The 24,750-nt window shown below is 39.3% G+C and overlaps 2 protein-coding genes across 2 annotated transcripts; both read right to left on the reverse strand.

The window, feature by feature from the left end:
- Positions 1-374: 374 nt before the first annotated feature.
- Positions 375-3,782, reverse strand: LOC308080555 (uncharacterized protein; the record flags this gene model as incomplete). Its single annotated transcript, XM_080422450.1, has 5 exons — positions 375-399; positions 705-851; positions 1,673-1,786; positions 2,135-2,281; positions 3,685-3,782. 5 exons carry the CDS (start codon positions 3,780-3,782, stop codon positions 375-377), a joined length of 531 nt encoding a protein of 176 aa, XP_080278576.1.
- A 2,313-nt stretch (positions 3,783-6,095) lies between these two features.
- Positions 6,096-24,043, reverse strand: LOC308080892 (dipeptidyl peptidase 4-like). Its single transcript, XM_080422981.1, has 26 exons — positions 23,786-24,043; positions 23,568-23,655; positions 21,231-21,329; positions 20,172-20,263; positions 19,919-19,993; positions 19,775-19,827; positions 19,073-19,145; positions 18,484-18,604; positions 17,932-18,080; positions 17,120-17,217; positions 16,876-17,005; positions 16,600-16,638; positions 16,231-16,329; positions 14,932-15,002; positions 14,765-14,818; positions 14,426-14,535; positions 13,701-13,748; positions 13,310-13,414; positions 12,850-12,919; positions 11,942-12,136; positions 10,273-10,327; positions 9,666-9,765; positions 9,202-9,257; positions 8,611-8,683; positions 7,590-7,663; positions 6,096-6,837 (listed from the first exon to the last, which is right to left on the reverse strand). Exons 1-26 carry the CDS (start codon positions 23,786-23,788, stop codon positions 6,748-6,750), a joined length of 2,220 nt encoding a protein of 739 aa, XP_080279107.1. The 5' UTR covers positions 23,789-24,043; the 3' UTR covers positions 6,096-6,747.
- Positions 24,044-24,750: the final 707 nt, after the last annotated feature.

Raw genomic sequence — 24,750 nt, forward strand, 5'->3', positions numbered from 1 at the left:
CATGTGGTTAATGAGCACAAATATGTGCTGTCACTGCACAATGTCAAATGCACAACTGTTGAAATTATCAGCCTACCACCCAATGTGCAATGAAAACTTTTGCATAAGCCTACCTGAGTTCTTATATTTTATGTGTTCTTTACGTTTCACTAAAAATATAGAAAATACATTTGTAGAAAAAAAGAAAGACAAAAGAAAACACTTTGTCAATTTCATTATGGCTTTGGTTCACTACAAAACTATGGAAGAATTCAGTGTCTGTTTTGCACAGTATACAACACAGTAAAAACATTTCCAACCTAACATCAACATTAGAACATGCAAAGCAGTATGGCTTCTATTCCTTTAAGGTTGTGCAGCATGCAGAGGGTCGCTTAGTGGCTCTCTTGTCGCTTTTTACTGAAAAATGGAAGAAAATCACAATCAAAGCATGTCTGAACAGTGCATCTGTAATGAGTAAACAAAAATAAAATGTACAAAATTAAAGCATAAAGTTAAACACACACACACACACACACACACACACATGTACGTACGTACGTACTATGTACGTATGTATGTATATATGTAGGCTGTATGTACAGTATGTATGTATACAATATGTCCGTGCATGCGTACGAGTGCGTGTGTGCGCGCGTGTGTGTGTGTTTGGGTGTGTGCACGTTCGTGCGTGACATGGCATGTTGATGGTGTCACCTGGTTACCTTGCCCCTGAGGGGTTGGACATGACCCACAGTAAATATTCTTTGGCTGCCATGGAGTCTAACACCTTGTTGACATCACTGGTGAAGGTTCCATCCACCTGTCTCTTCTGGCTGAACACCTCACTCCTCCTGTCCATCATGTCTGATCTGGATATGTAGGTAAGCACACAACACACACACACCCTAATGATCAATTAAGCACACAAGACACACCCTAACGATCAATTAAGTAGACAAGACACACCCTAATGATCGTTTAAGTACACAACACACGACCTAATAATCAATTAAGATGAATTCTGACTGTAGTGTAGTCTTCATCACCGAGACATTGATCAGTTTGTCTTTCTGAACCATTAGTGGATAATAGAAATCTTTTACACTAATGCCTAATTTATGCTCCGTCGTATGATGGCTTCACGTTGTGAGCTTATAGAGCTGCTATTTTCAGTCTGACGTCATTGTAAGAGAAAGTATAAATCGGGCTTCAGGCTGAAGTTAATAACATACATGATAGGTGTGTTAGGTGTTAACCTCCCTGCACAGTTAACTGTCACGCAGAAACGCCTAAATGAAACACACCCACAGTTAAATGTTATTTTACTTTCAGCTTCGTTTACCCATCAGACTGCTATAAAAAGGGTCCATTTAAGGTATTATTGTGCACCAGATATCACCATGTACAGGTGTGAATAAGTGGCAGTGAGCACAGACCCACGCAATCATCCATTCAGTGTGAGCATAAGATCAATCAACGCAGTGCAAAGGTTCAGCTGATTTATTTGTACGCGACCACATGGAACATCAACACAAGCCTTGAGGAAGGAATGGAAAGGATGCAGGGAATAGACTAAAGTTTCTCTCTCTCTGCCTCGAGTTGCATCTCTCTTCATCTGGGTGTCAGTGAGACGCGGGGAGGATACTGATCGATTTCGGAGAGAAGGAGGAAGGAAGGAGGGAGTGCCTACTCTCGTTTCACTTGTCCGGACTTGAGCATGGCCACAAAGTCCTGGACTGCTTGGTCCCGCCGAAACGAGCTCGCATCACTGGTGAAGGTTCCATCCGCATGGCGCTTTGCAGCACTGCAAGAAGACACTTGTGTTAATGTGTGATATGAGAGAGCGAGAGAGAGAGAGAGAGAGAGAAAGAGAGAGAGAGAGAGGAGAGACGGAGAACAAGAGAGTGAGAGACAGATGAGAGGAAAATCTAGCTTCTGCTGCTGCAGAATTAATTTGTATTATATGATACCTGTTTTATTATTGATTATAAAAACTCCATGCTTGAATGTAACTACAAAAATGCCTTTACATTATTCAGGCAATGAGGGAGAATTGGACTATTCTCTCCTCACCACCTAATACAATTCTGATCTATTCGTGTACTACAGTATGTATCATTTTGTGGTGTGTCATCTTTCATATGCCACTTACCCATTCCTCTTGTTGTTCTTCAGCCATTGAACAAACTCTTGGGCCCTCCTGTCCTCCAGGTATTTGCTGTAGTCATTTGAGAATGTCCCATCTGAATGTCTCTTCATGTCTGACGTCACACTGGGCTCCTCGTCCACGGACTCTAGACTACAACCAGGTACCACACACAACAACGTGTAATTAACCTTTTAACAACTTAAACCCTGTAAATACTTCAGTCCCCCAGGGGTCAATACTAGGCCCCTTCCTTTTTCTTTTATACCAGTACCCCAAATGTTTTCACCGAATAGGGATGCTGGGATTCATTTGGTTAATTTACACCAGGTACCAGACACAATGTCTATTTAACCTGGTAAGATATGACTTAAGATAAGATCAAACTTTAATCATCTCTTGAGGCGGGCTATAGTTGTCTCAGTTGCCAGTAACAGAATACAACTATAAGATTAATGAAGCCTCAATTTAAGGAAGGAGATTAACATAAAAATGTAACACCACATAAAAAAATACTGAAATAAAATCTAATTATATCACAGTTAATCCTGATCTTGTTTTGTGATAGGCAGAGAGGCATTCTAAGGAGTGGCATAATCACAGTAATGGACTCAAGACTTTGCTAAAGGGAAACTAAGCACTGGTACACACAGTGGTGTGCTGATCTACGGTGGTGTGCTGATCGATAGTTTGTCTATGACCCCAGCACATCACTTCCAATACCTCACAGTACAGTGCAATACTTCCTCTTGTGTCTTCCTCTCAACATTTTTAATAGCAGCGCTAACTTTTATAATTCTTTTGTAATTTGATTTAAAATGTCTCTCTTACTGAGTTGTCTGTGCAATTTTTGCTACCTTGCTCACACGCTACTTCTCAGCCCTACGCTCCTACTGGAGTCCTACCTATAATTGCTTACATTAAATTCAAATTCAGTTAAATTAGATTTTAGTGCCAAATCACAACAAGATATCTCAAGACACTTCACATATAGAGCAGAGACCCGACATTGTCTCAGCCTGAGCAAGCATTGTAATAAAATTTACAGGTTGAAATGTACAAATGTTGGTAAAGCTGCGCAGTGCTGAGTTTTGTGATGCCAGTAGCATTTTGTCCAACTCAGTGCCTCCTTTCTAAGAGTCATTTTTCCACTACTCATCTTTATATGGATTTTTCTAAGAGCCATGTTCTGTTTTTATTTAGAAGATTCACCGAATTCAATTAACTTTTATTTTGTCTAAAACGTTTTCCTATCTCATGTGATCACTTTTCTTAAAACCACTTAAGCCCTATAAAAAGAATAGCAACATTTTCCAAATTACAAGCTCAGCTTGTAAATCTGTTTTTGAAATATTGAAAATGTTGATTGAATTTATTTATTTATAAAATATTCACCTACTGTATTATGACATGCCTATGACCTGCCTCAAAATAGGGATGCCAATTAGTAAGGGTTAGCACCATCAGTCACCACCATCTCATCACCGTCTCACCATATGTCACGAATGTCACCACCATGTAATCTATTGCCGGGTCTCTGTAGCCTTTGACCGTACCTTGAATTGCTGTCTGTCTCCAGTACAGGAACCTGCCAGCTACCCTGGACAATAACCAGCAACAGAAGAGCCACAGCCAGGGAATAGATGCCGGTCATTTTGTAGCTGCCCGTAGAGGATCACACACACAGGTTCACACAAACACACATACATGCAGTCAGTTCCAAAAACGTGTTATAGATCAAATTAATTATTTTTAAAATAGTCAATGCAGCGATTGACCCATTTCAACTCTACCTCTCTGAAATCTACTCACCTTGTCCTATTGGATTTTTTTTAATGAGAAAGCTGTAAGTTCCTCTTGTCTAGACTGAGGTACCTGTCTTGTGTTTGCCCTGTCCTGGCCTGCAGGTTTATATATGCCTATAACGTAAGCCAGATTTATATGTCGTCGTACAACGTAGCACAAATCAGGCTTTAGGTGGAAGAGGAGGGTGTCTCTGTTCAGGTGGCCCCATTTTACCACTCCGCTAAGGCCAGGTAGTCGTTACTCTCAACCCATTAGGCACGGGACACCATCCCTCTTCGTCGTTCAGATCAACAACCAGAAAGGGGAAGGAGCTATTCATGCATGATGCCAGCCGTCACTTAGGTGTCGAGATCAAACAACGACCCATCCTGTCAAATATAAAGAAGTAACACGGCTATAATGTGCTACTGTGTCATCAGGATGGGGGATATGTTGTAATAACTATGACGTGAGTCAGTATCGGTGTTATTTCTTCCATTACAATCTCATGGGAAATATCGACCCTTTTTAATTTTTTTACGTCAGCGGAGGTCAACTCTTTTTCCCAATGGATGTTTGTTAGGGGAGACAGAGATGGATTACTGGTCAAGTCAAAGTTGCTAGAGTCCAAATCAACTTTACTAAAGTTCCATGATGGAATTTTCACTGTTTTAAAGTTTTTCAATTGAACAAAAGTAATTTTGATATAGTATTTAATAAAAATTAAATATTGAATAAAAAACCTTGGCGGTTGGACCATCCACCACTTTGGAGCGGTACGTCTGTGCTTTTGTTTAAAACCGAATTCTGGCAATTGCAGTTCCAACAATGGGGCTACCAGATTTGTTGCCAAAAAGATGACAAAAATGTATGATATTAAATATTTATAAGAAATACAGTAGGCCTACATCTCTGGAATAAAATGAGGAGACCACTGCAAAATTATCAGTTTCCCTGGTTTATTGTGTTTGAGTAAAATGACATGAAATGTTTGTTTTATTCTAACTACTGGTAAAAAAGAAAAAGCAAAGAAAATAAGTTCATACGGTATTCATTTTAAACATCATAATAGTAATGTTGTAACCTAGGACTTATATCAATATTTAATGGAATAACGTACTTTAACTTTACTTAAAGGGATATTTCACTTTCAAAAAAACTTTGGGCCATTTTATCGTCTACCCAGGCTTTTGTGAGCCCCCCAGACCGTTTTTAAGTTACTGATTCATTATTTAGATATTTAATATTCATTTTATCAGACACGCCCCCTTCCTATACAAACCCATTATAACTTCAAACTCCATTTTGAACATGTTAGATTCATCAAAAACACCCGTCCTTGGTTCTGGTGACTCACCCTGCCCTCCTAATACGTGAGGGGGCCGTGTTTTTCCATAACTTTTTTCATTTATTTTATTTAATTTTATTATCGTATTTAATTTTTTTAATTAAAAAAAATATATATTTAAAATAAATGAAAAAAGTAATCGAAAAAAACACGGCCCCCTCGCGTATTAGGAGGGCAGGGTGAGTCACCGGTTTCCACCCGACAGAGACGATATATATACTTTTCCTCATCAAATAAGATTTGGTTCAAGTGATTACATAATAAGTAACTTATTACCCACTTAAACCCTTTATACCTCATTGAGGTATGCCTCACCCGCCAGTGCTCAATAATTTCCCCGTCTTTTTTTCCCTCTATACACCTAATCTCTTCGTCAAAAACAGGTGATCTACCAGTGTACATGTCGCAATGCAGTTGTCAGCTTGTAGATCGGCCCCTTTTGCCAAACGTTCGCCTATTTTGACATGCCAAGAATAGGGACGCCAGTGTTCATGTGGTTAAGTGGAATGATGTGTACTTGTGTTGGAATTCAACTGACACAGGAATGGAATGGCTGCCATGCATGTAGAGATGCTGATTTAAGCACTTGAACCCTAGCATCCCTATTCTGTGGGTAACATTTGCCGAATATAGCTGATCTACAAGCTAGTATAGTATAATATGGGAATCCAGTCAATTAAGTATAGGGTTTAAGTGATGAAAACAGTTGGGGTGGTCTCTTCATTTTCCCCAAAGCTGTATACACTGTAATTATAAATGTATTTTTATTGTTCACTTGCAAAAGACAAATTATGTAATTTAAAGTTTATGATGAATTCAAAGACAAAGTTATTTTATAAATCTTTATTGAAATAATCAAATAACCAAAAATAATTCCATTATTGTACAAAATATTCCATACACAGAAAACCCCAAAGTCTTTTTGTGGTACAATAACTCAGTCAGTGCAAAAAACATTTCTGAATAGATTTTCCAATGTAAGGCACAACCGTACACAATAAGTGAACGCAAAATGTTCCTCAATACTTGCGTATAACTAAACTGGTCCAAATTAAACAATATAATTAAAGCTATTAATTCACTTTGGTAGCACATTATTTTCCTTTGCCAGCAATAATCAGAATTTAAGAAGACAAAAGCTTAACATTATGGCCAAAAAATATATAAAATCACAATCTCTACCCACATTTTCCACATAATCCACTCTCTCCACTGGATGTTTCCTCTTCAAACAAAATCCCTTTTTATCAGTGAAATGTCACATGGATTAATTTCTTAAGCCTGATTTATACTTGGTTTTAGCGTGCGTCTCATATGGCAGATCTACAAATTGGCTATTTTCGGTGCGAGACACCAGCGCGCAACTAAGTATAAATCAGGCATTGGGTTGAAGATACACCATTGACGACCTCTTTACAATCATAAGGATGCACAACTTCATCTGTGTCCAAAGTGTTGATCTCTGTAACGCTCAGTCCAGTGGGCCTCAAGCGAAGCACCGCTGCAGGAAGTGACTCATGTGGGTGTGAAGGTGCTTATTGGCCCCATCAAGACTGTGACTCTTGTCTGTGTACCACTGGAGAAACAGAGAGAACATGACAGAGTTAAATTCAAACCAGCACCGGTTATTTATCATTGATTTATGTTTATATTTTTACACGACGCTCTTGTACAATTAAGTTTAAAATAGGGTGGAAGTGGTTAATTAGACCAAACTATTATTACTGAATTATTTTTGATTAAATGAAAAAGTAATCCATAATCGCTATCACAATATTCTATAGTAGTTACTGTATTTGTGTGTAATTTCTGGTCCAAAATAGCCGTTAGCAAGATTGTCCAGTGGTTCGCACTGTTGCCTCACAGCAAGAAGGGCTGGGGTTCGAACCCGATTGTGGCCTTCCTGTGTGAAATTTGCATATTCCCCCTGTGTTCATGTGGGGTTCCTCCTCCACATCAAAAAACATGCATGTAAGGGACATACTCCCTGCCAGTGCCCTTGAGCAAGGCACTGGCCTTAGAGCTGTTCCTCATAATTGGTGGGTTAAATCCAAGGGGACACATTTGGGCTATGTGTTAACCACTTAAACCCTCTATTAGTTAACTAATACTTAGATTATTGGGGTAATATTTGTACTTAGTCTGCTCTTTTTTTCCCCTCTACGCCAAATCTCTGTACCGAAAATAGTAAATCTTCAAGCTCACAACTTTGTCAGCTTGTAAATCAGCTATTTTCAGGCAAATGTTCCCCCCAGAATAAGGATGCTAGGGTTCAAGTGGTTAAATGCTTGGTAAAATAAACAAACATATGGTGCTCAGAACACTCACCATGGCTTCAAAATCAACTTGTGCCTCAACCAGGGCTTTGGAGATTTGAGCTGACTGCTGAAAATGAACATTGTCTGTAAACACAGACAACAAACAAAAAGTACATCAACAAAGAGTAGGAGGATTCATGCAACACTTCTTGTGGACTAAAGGTCACAGTAAAACACTGATGATTCTGTGTCAGCTCTCTCCTTCTATTTGAATAGATTACTTTGGCATAATATACTATGCCCTGTTGTTTTTGCGCGCATGGACGTCGTTACATGAGAAATTCTTTGACAGGGCAGCAGTCTCTGCTCATGCTGTTCCACTTGACTTGTCTCAAAGCAATACATTAACAAACAATTGGATATTGACATTCTTTGGTTGCCTAGTGCAAATAACACTTAGTTCTTGTAAAACTACAAAACTATAAAAAAATGTATAGACAGTACTCTGTAGGGCCCTACAAGCATCAGCAGGACAGTTTCAGGCCTCCCCATTATACTTTAAATCACACATAAACACTTAAAGCCTCTTAGTAAACTAATACAGTTGACCGGGATCAGCTCTGTACTGCTTCTGCCCCCCCTCTACACCAAATCTCTTGGCCAATGTACAAGCTCACAACATGTCACGATATAACACACTGTGAACTTATCTGCTATTTTTGGGGAAGAATAGGGAATTCAGCGCAGAATAGGGATGCTAGTGTAGTGGTTAAAAAGTGAAAGCAAAACATTGTGCAGATGACAAAGAAAAGTGCTTTGTCATCTGCGTCTTGCATTTGAAATAGGTTATAATTTACTGTATATTTTGGTTGTTGTTGGTTATTGATACATTGAAATAAATGTATCTGAGAGATTATCAAGAAGTAATCATTTAAAAACATTTGCACAATAGAAAATATTATGATTTATACTGTATATAGGCCTATATTAGGTTGAAATGTGGTACAAATACTTATAATGTATTTTATTTGTTGCCTTAGAACCATTTAGAATCATTTTAAAAAGCAGCATGGACTGTGTGGTCATCTTACCGTCTGCTGTTCCATGAACCAAAAGATATTTGACATTATGGAAATTCTTGGCCAAGGCAGTAACTGTGCTGTTCTGAAAAATATGAATCAGAATGTGTTCTTTCTTCAGAAAAAGTGGTCAAGGCTAAAAGGTAATTCAGACCGCTGCGATTGTTCTCCGCAACGTTCTAATGCTTAAATGTATGCTCCCTTGTACGACAGTATCGTGTGCCAAAAATAACAGACCATCAAGCTGCAGGTCTGCTATTTTCAGTGCACAAAAACGTTGTACCACAATGTCTAAATCAGGCTTAAAACAGTTTCATTTTGTCGCAAGTATTTAGTCTGTTTTATCTCTATTTAATTTGAAATAAGATAGTACTTATCTTACATAGGAAACCGTGTTTTCCGCTGCCATGTTTGTATAAAAATGAGGCCTTTTCCCAAAGCTGGGACATCAAGTGAGGTATTATGTGTTTCAGTTTATTCTGTAACTTACATGATCAGTGCCAGAGGCAAATCTGAAAGACTCTGAAGTTGAATGACTTGGATCTAGTTTATCATAGTTAAATATATAATATGATAAATATAAATATGCTTTATAGTACTTACTTTATAGTTTGGGTTTTCAGAAGGTAGGTCCATGTACCGCTCTGTGTAGATGGAATCTGGAACATAAGTTTACAAGACACACAATATACAGTAACATTAAGATGAATGAAAATGTTACTTAATAATTGCAGTGATATATGGTAATTGTCAGATAACTTATGAGTAGATTGAAATATTTGAACTAGGCATAGTCTACTACATGGGCTGTGCTATATATCACCTCCTGCTCAGCACATTAGAAGACAACCATTTAATAGCAGGGAGATACGGTAATAATGGTGTTGGAGTGGTGGTGGGAGCAAACAAGCGCATAGGCCTACCAACCTTCAGTGACACTGACATCAAGAGGAACAACAGAATGTGGTGCACCGCCGTGAGTATAAACCTCTCAAGTGTATCTGCCTGAACTAGATTGCAAGCTACGCATCATGAATTAAATACACAAAAATAAAGATGAAGCATACCATAATATTCCCAGTTAGCGACGGGAGCAACTGCCATCCCACATTTGAACAGTCCACTTCCAGATCCCAGCACCATTGATGTTACATAGCCTCCATAGGACTGTGAAAATGAATCCCACGTTAGCACTATGTACTATTGTTTTATATGGTGCATACAGTATGTGCACAATGCTGGGTTTTGATTGCTTAACCACTTCGGCCCTATTTTATACTTTGTTGTATGCCGGTGTTGCACGGCGAAAATAAATGATCTACAAGCTCACAACGCATCGTGACACATTGTGAGCTTGTAGATCGGCTATTTTGGAAACACGGTTTCCCACATTTTTCAAAATGTTGTCAATCTTTTACAAATTTATGAAATTGTTTGTCTATTATGTTATTTATTCATTTATTTAACAGGGATCATGCCCAGAAAAACTGGGCAGAGTTTGCTGTAGCTAATTTGCATCTGTGGTCCCTTGGCAACACATTTTAAATGCTTTGCCTGTAATGAGATGCCCAAAATAGGGACGCCAATAATAATATGGCTAATATTGTTAACAGTGTAATAATTACAACAATGTGATTACAACAATGCAACTGGTTATCTTTTTAAGAAACTTACCCAACCCCACATTGCTATTCTGTCCTCATCAATGAAGCCCATTTTGATGAATTCACTGAAGCATAAGGAATGACATGCATGTGTTATTATACCAGGGCAGCATTCCAGATAAGCAGCAACATTTAATGTCCCACAGTGACTCGGCATCTGTCTGACGTCAACAAGATCAAGGTTCAGCGCTCATGACGTTCCACTGTTTTATCACCTTTACTACTGTACCGCCCCAAGTTCTCCCACACAACCATCCTTCTCCGCTCTCTACACTGGCTCCCCGTAGCGGCTCGCATCCAGTTCAAAACCCTGGTGCTAGCCTATAGGGCTGTGAAAGGAACAGCTCCTTCCTACCTCCGGGCTATGGTCGATGCCTACACCCCTGCCCGACCACTTCGGTCTGCCACCTCGGGGCGACTGATTGCCTCGTCACTCAAGGGTCCTTCTGGCCGATCCACACGGTCACGACTCTTTTCTGTTCTGGCCCCACAGTGGTGGAATGAACTTCCCGCTGATGTTAGGACAGCAGAGTCACTGCCCATATTTCGCCGCAGGCTGAAAACTCACCTCTTCAAGAAACACTACCCTTCCTCTCTGCCTGACCTACTTGTTGTTAACTAGTTGTACGAACGCTTGTTTTCTATTGCTGTATTGTTTATTGGATTATTGGATTGTTTATTGGATCTTGTTTAGTCGATACACTTATTTGTTTTAGCTCATGCTCATTTGATTTAGCTATTTTGTCTCATCTGTTTAAGGAAATAGGTAGCTGATATATTGCACTTTTACCTTAGCGCTAGGTATACTCTTGGTTGCTTGTTTTTGCAGAAAATGCACTAAAGACTTCTGGTGATTAGTAGTTTTCGTTCCCTACCTATGTTGAATACACTTATTGTAAGTCGCTTTGGATAAAAGCGTCTGCTAAATGACTGTAATGTAATGTATATGAACAACAAGTATCTGAACAGAGCTCTGCCTTACAGTAAAACAGGTCAAAGTCAGTTAACCCATTCAATCCGGGGATGCATCTGTGGCATTTCTCAGATTTCATTTGGCTATTCAAAAATAGCAGATCTACAAGCTCATATCGCTATTTTTTAAAAATCGTGAAAATGTTTTGAAAATCTTTGAATATGCATTTTTTAAAGGGAACATTTTTGACTCAAATCTTAGCTTCTGGGGGTCCCTATAACAAAATATTTTGAGATGGGGGTCCGCAGCCAAATGCATATAATTTTGGGAGTCCTTGACATGAAAAAGTTTGAGAATCACTGATATAGAAACATACGTTAAAAAAATATATAGGATTTTGAAGACATTACTAGAATCCCCCGAAGCAAAGATTTGAGTAAAAAAAATATGTTTAGAAAAATCATATTCAAACGACTTGCATAAACTTTCATGACTTTTTTCAAAAATAGCAGATCTACAAGCTCGCAGTGTGCCGCGCTATGATCTTGTAGATCTGCTATTTTTATATAGCCAAAGAAATCTAAAAATGACACAGATTCTTTCCCGTTCTAAATGGGTTAACAGGTCAAAGTCAGTAAACAGGTCAAAGTCAGGCCAATCCAGCCATGTGAGGGGCGTGGAACCACTTCAGGTCAATGCTGTTTTGCTTGAATTAGCGTGAGCTTAAGTGTTGGCGTGCACTAAATCTGCTTCTCCCGTTCCTCACCGGACTGCTGTTATCTGATCTTCCACTTCGTAGGTACCCAGCCGCTTATAGATTGCGTGCATTATATGGTCGCCCTGGTAACCGCTTCCCCTTCCATCGAAGCTGGCCACGATGATTTTCTCTGTGCTGGCCAGGTAAGACGACCAACCCGTACTGTACTCGAAGTTTACTGTCTGGCTATAAGGACCACCGTATCTGAAAGATCAGAAGTAGTTTATTTTGCAAGCACATTTGCACATACATGGATTTTTTTCGTAGAGAAATGCTCAACACAAAAAAATAACACATGCAAATAGTACAAAAGTATATGTGTCCATTGTTGAGTCGTGTGGCTCATCACAACCTTGACCTTTGATCACGAAATTGCACTATATGTCAGATATTGAGTTTGAGTTTTATGGCCTTGTGTTGTGATACGATGATACAGTACATACAGAAAGCCTTTAAATAGTATCACAATCGCTTCGGCTCAACCAATACATAGAACCTCTATGTGCAGTAAATCTGGTGGAAAGAAATGAACCATTTTACATTTGTACTGTATTTACAGTTCTAGGCATATTGTGTTTTTTGTTACAAAACCAACCAAAAATTATGACCTGAAGCACAATGAATCAATTCTATGCATTTGATGTATTATGATGAATTATCTTGTGTCCTTGCTTACTGTAAATCGCTCTGGATTAAGTAAAAATAATGACTACATAATGGTCAGGAAATAATTACGTTTCTTTCCGCTGAACACTGTGATACATAATGAAGTGTGGTCATCTGAGCTTAGATTTTAGCCATAGTTTTGGGTGATGTTTTCACGAAACACCCTTTTCAGCAGATATTGTGCGATTTGGAAACTGCTGTAGTCACTATTGTATCAGTGTTGTGTCATCACGTGATGATGAGGATCTTACACGTCTATGAGCAGGGGATACTTCTTAGATTCATCAAAGCCAGGAGGCAAAGTCATCTGGTACCACAGCTCTGGGAGAATCCATATAAAATATAAATAAGACATGCTTTAAGGATTAATTTAACCCATTACCCGGGAACGCATCGCTGTCATTTTAGATGTCTTTGGCTATTTTTGAAAATCGTGAACATTTTAATTTGACTTTCAATATATATATTTTAAAGCGAACATTTGTAAAGTATTTTGTTCCAGGGACCCCCAGAAACAAAGATTTTAGTTACAAATGTTCGCTTTAAAAAATATATATTCAACGTTTGCTCATAGCACGGCACTTGGTGCCACTCTATGAGCTTGTATATCTGCTATTTTTTAATAGCCAAAGAAATCTAAAATGACAGAGATGCGTTCCCGGATTGATTGATTAATTTCATTCAGATTATTTGACGGCTTAATGCACTTACTTAAATCTCCAATCTGAATGGTGCCGCGACGCATGGTGGGCATGTGGATCTCGGATATTCGACTTTCAAACTCTTTGTTGTGCTCCAGAACTCTCATCTCTACGACTGTAAAAGTGGAGAACACAATACGATATTGTCGCTGTCGGGCAGAAACCTCATACCTCCATATTCTAACTTTTTGTGGTTTTTTTTTCATAACGCCCTACAGCATCACATCAAAAGTAGCAGATCCACAAGCTCGAAACGTGGTGCGCTTGTAGTTCTGTTACTTTTTTTTATTTTTTATTTGAATCCTAATAGGTTACAGTTTTGGACATATGAGGTCTCTACCCCACAGAGACAATAAGTGCATAATAAACAATAGATTTTTCCCCCAGAATAAGATGTCTACCTTCTCCACCCCTGTTGTCATAGAGATAGTAGCGAGGAATCGCAGGACCTTTGAATGCAAGAGACACACATACATTTAGGAAGGGAGAGAGAGTACAACATACATAACTGTTGTACACACATATGCGCACACTTGCTTACAAAACACTGTGCTTAAATGACAATAGAAAGAGGTAGAAAATAATAATGAAAACAAGCTTAAAGGGAATATTCCAGTGTTCTTCAACCTCATCACTATAAAAGTAATGATAAGTTCATGGAACTAAGTTCCTCAATGCTCTCTGTATCGGTGAAGCAGGAAAACTACAGCTATTCTTCCCGTGGCCACTAAGGGCAATAGCTTTGACAAGCAAGCCGTCTCAGTGAATTCTGGGTATTGTAGGATCAGACAGCAAAGCAACACAGTTTTCATCAGCCAAATTACAGCCTAAAGGTTTTAATATCACAGACTGATTAACCAATTAAATCCTGTTGACCGGGGTCCTCAGAGGGTCTGTACTTTGTCCTTCTTTTTTCTCTCAACACCAAATCCATTCACTAAAATGTTCACCTACTTTTGCCAAATGTTCACCAGTCATGACATTCCCAGAATAGGGACGCAAGGGTTAATTTTGTAAAACATCCACAACTTTTGACAGTGGACAATTCCTATTTTTTATCCCTCATGTTTTGCGACAGCAGATGTGTTCAAGAGGATGTGTGGTGAATGGTGAGGTGGTGACAGACCGTGACAGCCTGCACGATAGAAGGAAGCATTGTGGCTGAACAGCGCCGAGTTGTACAGGCAGATTTCAAATCCACATGTCAGACATTTGGATTCCTGACCATTGGACCACCTGTGTGAGTGCGCACACACACACACACACACACACACACACACACACACACACACACACACACACACACACACACACACACACACACACACACACACACACACACACACACACACACACACACACACACACACACACACACACACACACACACGTGCAAAGTTGAAGTGAAAAACTTAAAAAATAATGAAATTCCAATATAACGGTACAACAGAGACCGTACAGATACCTGTAGACATTCATTCCACCTGGTCTGCCACCCTCCTGGTTACTTGAATAATACCTGTGGAGCAGTTGTAGATTGACAGTATATTAACTGGAGAAAGAGATTTGCAATTCAAGGAAGGTTTGCATTTGAGATGATAGATGATAGACTGTCTGGTTGATCCAACTCACACGCTCTCTGCAGTCACTTTCAGAATTGTAATCACTTCCCATGGGCCTGTGGTGATAGCTTTCATTTTGCCCTGTTAATATGAGTGACAGGTTATGAAAGGGGCACCATCTTAATACAACCTATGATATATGTAGTAATATAGTAGTAGTAGTAGTAGTAGTAGTAGTAGTAATAGTACTGTAAAACCAAAGTTAAACATAACAAATAAACAATCTGCTATAATATACTAGATATCTAATCTAACATATTTTGAAAATAATCAGAATCAGTATTACAGCATGGCACCTATTGTAGGGGGCGAGCCATTTAGATGAGGGTCTGTGTGTGTCTGATAGGTTAAAATTAATATTGAATACATTTCTGATGTATTATTTTGTATAATTGTAATAATCATGTCACCCTGGGCTATTTCTGAGGATTCATGTGGTGGCCCATTTGAACTGCCATACTCATGTCACCTCGACACAGAAAGCATATCTCTGTTGACTGAAATGTATTGAAATGATTGTTGCCTTGAGACGTATCCAATGGGATAAGATGAGCACTCCAGCCGGACAATCGGATTCACGTGTATTGATAACAACACAGCTCTTATGGAAATGTCCTTGATAGTAACTGTGTCATATTGTTTCTTGTCTTTGTTTAAGATTCATGACGCCTGAAAACATTATCTAACTACAATAGATGATAACATTTCTGCATAAAGCAAGCTGCATTTTCCATTGTAACCTCAGAGAGAATTTTCCATTTGCCGATCTACAAGCCTCGTGGCTCTTTTCTCTCAATAGAGTGACATTCTATATACAATCGGCTGTGTCTTTCCCTCTTTCTATCTTGGTTTACGTTTTTGTACAAGCAAAACGGTCTTTATTTTAAGAGATATCAGTGTCTGTGGCTAATCTTCAGCCAAATGTTTTGTGCATGCTGTCAGTGGGCCAAGGAAGTACTTCCCGGAATATTTCTCCCATATTGGGAGTAGAGAATTCTTTTTGTGAATGAATATCTTTCACATTTTGTGAATTCATAAATCTCAGATCCACCGTCCCTCCATATTTGGGTCGAGACTGACATCGTCAATGTGACATCATCGACTTGACGTCAGGGATCCACAGGGAAGCCACGCCGCTATTAGACGCCGTCTCATTTCATTGCCAGGTACGTTTTGCACATACAAGTTGTTTGTCTAGGTGAGGTTGGTGCGAAAGCTATCATAAGGTCTAAACTTACAATGCAGTGTGTGCTAAGTGTATTTCCTTAGGGCACTGTACGGTGAAACAGTTACATGTACAGGTACTTACCCCAACCACATGATGAATGTGTTTATAACCAGCGGTGTCACTCGTCACCACGTAATAACTGCTCTTATCTGCTGAAAACACTGGTGCCGGAGGTCGAGCCTAACAAGTAAATGTATCATTATTATGATGCATTTGTCCTGTGTTGTTTAAGATATACTGTACAAATGTTTGCATGGTATGCACTGCCACTTACTAATGCACTACTACAGTACTGTATGTAATAGTGATTACGCTGTACATGTACATGTATTTAGTGTACCTGTCACATAAGCACTGCAAATTATTGTAATTGATATAATAGAAGCCAACATAATTATTGGAATGCTAAATGTTAATGACAGTGTGAGCCGTGTTTTGTACTTAACATACCCGTCCAATCCAACCTGTGCGACTGGTCAGTTTCAGTCTCTGGAAGGATACAAGTAACAGGATTTTACTCATTAGTTAACAACGTACTGTAGTGTGTAACGTTACAACAGTTTATTTGTTTATTTGAAAAGGATCCCAATTAGCTGATGCCATGGCAATCAGCTAGTTTTACAAAAACATATTACAAAACACAAAATGTGACAACCATAATGGGTGGATATAAACTAAGTTTAGATACATGTAGACAGACAGACTGACAGACTGATAATTATGTACCTCATCTGTATTCCAGTTGTTTCCACTGAGCTTATAGATCTGAACAAGGAGTTCAGTCTGTTTTCTCTTCATCCATTGGACGGCCATGCGCTCATCTGTCACCCAAGTAACCGTACACAGGTAGTGGTCACTGAGGGGGGAAAAAAAATGTTAAAAAAATTAACATGTATAGGCCTACTGACTGTCTACTGTAATGTAACAGCAAAGTGACATAGGCCTATACTGTAGATGGTTAATTTCTCACCCTGAGCCAAACTCTGATGGAACGACCACTTCAGAAATGTTTCTGGTGTTGGCGGTGTCCACTACAAACAGTTTCACAGTAGGATTGGGAGTACCTGCCTGAATGATAAGACAGCATAATGTCAGCCCATGTATATTCCACTGTCCAACTACATATCATCCGTTACGCACTGCTTAAGGGGAAACATGTGACACAAGCACCCGATGGCCACACCGTACTCATATTTTGGTCTCAGTATTGTCTCAGAAAACAACGATGTTGGGAGCAATGTAGCATAATACTGAATTAAGGGCTGTCCACACCAAGAATGATAACTATAAAGATAACTATAACACAATGATGAGCGATAACATGCTGTAAACATGCTGTACATGACGTGTTGAATGTGACACCCTGTTAATTCAGATGGATTTTAATTGGTTGTCAGTGTTTCTACTGTATGGTTCATCAAGTCACTCTTAAAGTGATCCTAACAGTATCGTTCACCACTGTAGTTGTTGTTAGTTATGACATATGACATATTGTGACACACCTAGAATCTTATCATCTATGCAGAGCAGACATATGGGTACAGTATGTGAAGGACTGCAGAGCATAATGCCTTTGTTAATGCTATGCAGTAAACACAGCAGCAGCCCTTTGAAGTAGAGACACAATAGTAGTACTCTGCAATGCCTAATTTGTGCTCCGTCGTATACCGGCGTTGCGGACCGAAAATAGCTGATCTATAAACTAACAACACGATTTTCTGTGCACGATACTGTCGCACGACGAGGTAGAAATCGGGCTTCAGAAACAGTTGGGATTCCCACCTTGGGGTATGGGAGATCGACAGTGTGAGGGTACTGGTCCTCTCCGTACCAGGCATATTCAATGGTGTGGACCTGCGTGTCGTTGAACTGGGCGTAGGCCAGGTATTTCCCGCCAGGTGACCAGAACAGACCGTCAGACAACATCTCCTCTGTATAGCAGGAGGAAAGATGGTCAGTTACATCCAGTACACTCATCTTTGTCCCCTTACGATCCTCCACCAGCCCCCCGCCACGCATTGCACTTTTATGAAAACCTGTGTGTATAAATGTGTTTTAGAGAAGCCCTGTTGTGATGCCTGCTGTGGTGTGGTGTGCAATTGCATAGGTGTATCTTTGCCTTCTTCAATTCAACTATAGTGAAGCCAAATCTTTCCATTTTTCTTTCCATTTATTCAAATTCAAAAGTAGCAAAAGCAGCAGATCGACAACTTTTGATGCTTTTGTGTGACGCTGTAGTATGATCAAGTAGGGCGTTAATTTACGAAAAGAATAACACAAAAAGTTAAAACATGGAGATGAGAGAGATAAGAGGTAGTGTGTGTCATCATTTACCATCATAAACCCAGTCTGGGATGCCGTTCAAGATTTTGTTGTATTCTCCATTGAATGTGACTTGCTCTCGCGGAGTAGCAGGACTGTTCTTTATGTACACATTATATTCCCAGACGAATGCCTACAAATTTAAATAAACAAAAAAACAGGTCAGCAAGCCCTCTGTATTACTCTGAAGCTTGGAATCACCACATGCATTTGTGCTGTTATGCATAATTACAGCAACAACAGACATTCTAGTTGCAGGTGTTGGAAGAACAGAACATGCTGTAATCTTCCAGCGATGGTGGAGGGGTTAAAAACCCTCACATGACCATGGGCCTCACATTTTTTTCTTCACAAAAAGACAATAAACACTTCACTACCACTAAGTGAATTAAAAGTTTTTTACCTATATTTTACAGTCTATGCTTTTTACATTCCAGCTTTGAACCCTCAGTTACCAGTGTTGATTCTCAGTCCCCTTTTCTCACTGTTCCATTAACACGAGTGTTTGGAAAAGGTTTGCTTTGACAGACTCATGCATCACAATCCCTTGAAGTTCAGCATAATCAGTCAAAGTAAATATGTGCTTAAGACCCCATATTACCAGTTGGTTGCCCTCAGGGGCCCACAAGAAGTGCTGGATCTCATGTGGAACATCAGTTGTGGTAAGAAAGTCCCTATAGAGAAGCATAATATACATTCATTCATTCATTCATTGAGAGCTTAATGCTTAATTTGTACTTGGTTGCAAGTCAGTGTTGTGCGGCAAAAACAGCAGATCTAAGAGGTCACAACAGCTGTTTTCGGCGGAGCTTGTAGATCGGCTATTGTCGGCGCATGACATCAGTGCGCAACCAAGTATTAATCAGGCTTTAGATTTCTCTGCAAGCTGTAACTTGCTTTTTGCTTGCTGTTTAGTTTTTCAGCATTATCCACTTCTGTTTACAAGATGAGTACAATTCACACTTTTATTTTGTGAAGTGAACTTGTGAACTTTTATTTTGCCATTGTAAAGTGTTATGCTTCATCCATTAAAAGCCACACAGTACCAATTGTTGAATGTTTGAATGCAATTCTTGGTATGGCTGTCCAATGAAATGTAACACACTTGAAACCCTGTACAGTGTACTTCGTACAGTATACTTCTTTCGGAGTCACCCAGGGGTCTATACCAGGCCGCCTCCTTTTTTTCCCTCTACACCAAATCTCTTCGGCGACACGTTTGCTGAATGTTCGCCCCCAGAATAGGAATGCTAGGGTTCATGTGGTTAAATCTGAAATGTCTTTGTCTAGTTGGAATACGTACTGTTTCTCCATGTCATAAATGTGGTACGAGGCGGTAAACGAATGCCTCCACTCCTAATGGGACAAACACAAGTGATGATCAGATTAGTAACTTGTCGGAACTCATACAATGTTTTTATATCAAGTCAATAAAAGCCTCACATACCTTTGAGTAATTACTGAGGAACGCGACATATTTACGATCTGCTGACAATTCGTAATCAACGGCGTCGACTCGCTCCTGTGTTGAGAAAAGACACTTCCGTTAGGAAGGGTGTGCGTACATTCCGCCTGAATCAAAATCACAACAAGCAAACTCACAAGACACGGTCGGCTTGTGTACAATTGCCCTTACAAGAACTCACATCATGTAAACCCAAACAACCTTACACACACACAGCAAAATTGACATCACTTACAAAAGTCGCACTGCTCAGAAATTCTACGGAGGTGTCTTTGATCAGGTCATGAAGAACGATTGAGCCGTTGTCGTAGCGTAGATATTCATAATCTACAGGGAAGAAGGAGAAGGTGAACGTTAAGTGTGGACAAGTTGAGTGGGGAAACACCCCTCACTCCAAATGTATGCAGATGTTACGGTTAAGGTTGAAAACCCGGATAGACTACATCTGAATAATTCTAGATAGATAGATACCCGCGGGGTCGCCCAGAGGTGGCACAGGTAAAGGGTAAGAAAAATTAAAAGTACTGTTGTGTACAACAAAACAAGGCAGAAGAAAGCATCAACAATACAGAGCAACGGTAAACAGAGATAAAAAATAAAGTGTCCATCATAGTCAATGCTTCATAAGTGTCTCACTGTATCTTGTCAAAAAACACAAATAATAATAATTATCAGTGCAATGCCAATCAAAAAAGTGTCCATTTGGTCAGTGCAAAAGCGTGACAAGTGAAAGTTTTTGTTGGTCAAGTACTGTAAGTTTGCATGCAAGGAAAGGACGATGACTTGGTGATCATAGATCAGTTACTGTAGTCTCTGGAGACATAATTCCGCATGTACAGAAATATGAAAATGATGCGATTTTCTGCTGGCATATGCTGACGCCTGAATTTGACACATATTCAGACTTTGGAGGGATTTTTTTTTATAAAACTTTGCTAAATCAATTTTGTGTACAGTAGCTCAGTTATGTTTGACTTTACATTACTTTACTGCTCAGAAAGTAGGCTAGAGCAGCCGCTTGGGAATGGGAAAGGCTCTATGTCAAAGTGTCCTTGAGCAAGAAACTTAAATCCCTAAATTCTCCTGATGGACAGGTTGGTGCCATCAAAGTTGCTTCATTGTTTGCCTCAAGTAAAAGCCTATTCTCTATGTACTCTATAACTCTGACAGCAAACAAATCCCCCCCACAGGTCCATTTGGTTCTATTTGTACATTCTCAGAGTTAGAGGACCTTGCTGTGTTCTGGCTGTAGGTTGTGACAGTACGGAGGTGTTCGGACTGCAGGAGCGCCTACCTGAGATCCATTTCATGTTGTAGGAGCTAGGGCTGAGGGAGCTGTTGAAGACATCATTGAGCGTGAAAGACCTCTTCATTTTGGATCCCCCCTCATTGTCTGAAATGCAAACGCCAGCCAAAGTTTAAACTTAACACAGTCACAACAGGTTATTGGATACAGATATTATGTCCTACACAGTGATAAGAACGATAAGACATATCACAAGATTGTAGCTGATAATGATAATGTATCAAGAATCAAGACGGATTTATTTGTCACACACTCATACAGGTATAAGCAGTGAAATGTTGGTGCTGTATGTAGGCTATCATGGTTTTGTTGTAAAAATCCTTCTTATCTTATGTTTTTATATCATCTTATGTTTTAGATGTAAGTATGTTTCTGTCATATGTTTTGTCATGTTTGACTTTTCCCTATATGTTTAGTTTTTATTTTGATGCACAATGAGTCTATACTGTCCTGTCAAACTTGACTTTGAGAGTAGATTTTTTTTCTTCAGTGGGTGTATGTTGTCAATCTGTCATTCTATCTGTTTACTGTAAAAAAACATCATGTACTTCGTATTTCCATCTAAACATGTGCAATCACTTAAAGTACAGAACATACTGCGTAGGGACAGTCAGACATATGTCACATGAACATCCCATGTCATTTAACTGTATATGAATGTGTACATACTAAAACATGTGCTTATTCTTACCATAGTGCACTGCATGTAAAGAAAGAGATCTAAAACTAGACATAGGGGTCTGTCTTAAGTGGTGTAAAGTAAGTAACTAAGTACATGTACTGTACTTAAGTACAATTTTGAGGTCTTTTTTTACTTAACTGGAGTATTTCCAATTTTCAGTACTTTTACTTCTACTCCACTACATCTCATCTCAAATGTTGTACTTGTTGTACTCCACTACAATTATTTGAAAACTTCAGTAATAGTTACTTTAGATTTTGATTATCATTAGAAAACATAACCACTTCAGCCCTATTTCAACTTTGGCTTTTTGAAAATAGCCGATCTACAAGTGTATGATACCTTGTGATATGGGACATTCTGCATAATGAGTACTTTTACTTTAGGTACTTTAAGTATATTTTGATGCCAGTACTTTTGTACTTTTACTCAAGTACATTTTGATTACCTGGACTTTTTTTTTACTTGTAACAGAGTATTTCTACATTGCAGTATTGATACTTTTACTTAAGTAAAACAATTGAGTACGTTTTTTTCCACCACTGTCTGTCATTCCCCTTCAGCCAATCGTGTACTTATGTTAATCTTGTTCACCTGTGGCGATAAGATAACCCCAGCAGTCCCCAGGCTATGTGTTGTTGTTCACATGTGCCAGCCTGAAGGCCAGTCTGTTCCTTTGGTGTTTGTCATATTGTCTCTGCATTTTAGCCTGTTAATTTATAATAAATAGGCTAACCCGGTTAGTAAGCTTGTAGAGTTCTGTTAGAATCCAGCACCTGTTGCAAAGCATTTCGTGTTTCCTGCCGTTTATTCCTGCTTGAACAGGTATGCGCCAATTACATTATTAACGTTGTGAATGTCTCAAAAATAATTAAATGTTTTCGATCATGTGTTTTTATCGGGGCTTAATATGTAAATTGTAATCTAGCAAGCAGACATTTTCTATTGGTGTGTGGATGCACAGATATAATAGAATTCTACCTCACATGTGGAGCTGTCTAGCCATGGATCGCACAACGGTCGTCTGTCACGACCGTCATGGATGAACTTCAACCTGGTGTTTGCACTTTCTCCATTTATGACCCGTACATCTACATAAACGTTCAGATTTCAAATATAAAGTGCTTACCTCATGAACACGGATGCTACAATTATGTACGGGACCTCAGAATTACCCTTATCTTCCGTATTGTTCAATAAAAAGCATTTTAATCCGATTGGTGGCCATTTTCTCATAGTTATAATGTATCAGAGTGCAGTACACCTCTCAACCGATAGGGTCACGTAGTTGAAAGAATGTGGAGAAAATATGAAGAAGGCCACCGATCGGATTAAAATGCTTTTTATTGAACAATAGGGAAGATACAGGTACTTCTGAGGGCCCGTACATAATTGTAACATCCGTGGCCATGGGGTAAGCACTTTATATTTGAAATCTGAACGTTAATGTAGATGTACGGGCCGTAAATAGATAAAGTGCAAACACCAGGTTGAAGTTAATCCATGACTGCTATGACAGTCATGTTTCAGTTCTAGAGCTGCCCCCTGCATGCTGCAACGTGCGTAATGGCGCACGCGTAATTTTCTCTTTCCCCTTTATATTTGGAGTTGATCAATAACAGTCACTCGACTTATCAACTCACCATTCAGAAATATCGCTGTCGGCACCGCGATCAGAATGACAACCACAGTCACCCCGAGGACCCCGAGGATCACCTTGGGCCAGGGAACCTGTTCAAATTAATCAAACAAACATATTGTGCAAGCATGATCTAACGGAAGAGCTTTGTGTAATCATTCACTACAACCAAACAGTGCTTCAAGTCACGAATACTTAGTTCCAAAAACTGAAAATACGAACCATGCTTGACTGTGCGCTCAAGTGAAGCGTAGTGGATCCGATCGCCTCACAACTCCATATGGACGGACAGCTGTGTTATTCCTATAGCGGTATTGCTGCTATGCGGCACCAGATGTTCTGATCAACATGATCTCAGGGTCCGTTTCAAAAGGTGGGACCATGAAAACGGAGTGGGAAGAAGGAGTAAAGTTCGTCCAGTTTTGAGCGTGTTCTTTCTTTGTGCGCCTGTGTGTGAGTGCGTGTGTGTTTTGCTCAAGAATGCTGCTGATCGGTCGTCATTCAAGTTCAACTACCAAACTCATGAGCTCATCCAGTCGCCAGCCTCGTTAATGACCACATCATACTGTAGTTGTTGGAACTTTGAAGAAACAAACTTCAAACTCGGACTACCTTTAGACTAAACCTTTCATTTGTTTTTATTAGTATTCTTTTATACATGTTTTTGATCCTTAAATGCCTACTCCAGTCCATGCCATTGCCTAAAGCACTTTACCGTTACCTTTGTGTATGAAATGTGCTATACAAATAAACTTGCCTTGCTAAGTCAAACAGTCTGCAGGCACTTACACTCTTCCAATTACAGTATTTTGGCTTGTGCTTTCTTTACTGACTACTAGACATCTGGAGGTTGCTAGTTTGATCCACAGGGCAGAAGACATTAAGGATTACAGTAATTAGTACACATTAAAATGAGAACAGTTTCATTTGGGGCAGTGGTGGAAAAAGTATTTACATTTTTTACTTTAAGTAAATGTATCAAAACTGCCATGTAGAAATACTCTGTTACAAGTAAAAGTCCGGTAATCAAAATTGACTTGAGTAAAAGTACAAAAGTATTGGCATCAAAATATACTTAAAGTACCAAAAGTAAAAGTACTCATTATGCAGACTGTCCCGTTTCACATGTTTTCAAATGTATAAAATGTATGCAAATCTTTTGAAAATAGCAGATCTACAAGCTCACA

Source organism: Gymnoscopelus braueri (assembly GCF_963280865.1).
Source record: "Gymnoscopelus braueri genome assembly, chromosome: 24".
NCBI classification, from domain to species: Eukaryota; Metazoa; Chordata; class Actinopteri; order Myctophiformes; family Myctophidae; genus Gymnoscopelus; species Gymnoscopelus braueri.

Coding starts and splice junctions, on each gene's coding strand:
- LOC308080892 (XM_080422981.1), bottom strand. Junction 19,828..19,918: donor TCCTCAGTAATTACTCAAAG/GTATGTGAGGCT, acceptor TTGTCCCATTAG/GAGTGGAGGCATTCGTTTAC. Junction 17,218..17,931: donor TCGATCTCCCATACCCCAAG/GTGGGAATCCCA, acceptor CTTATCATTCAG/GCAGGTACTCCCAATCCTAC.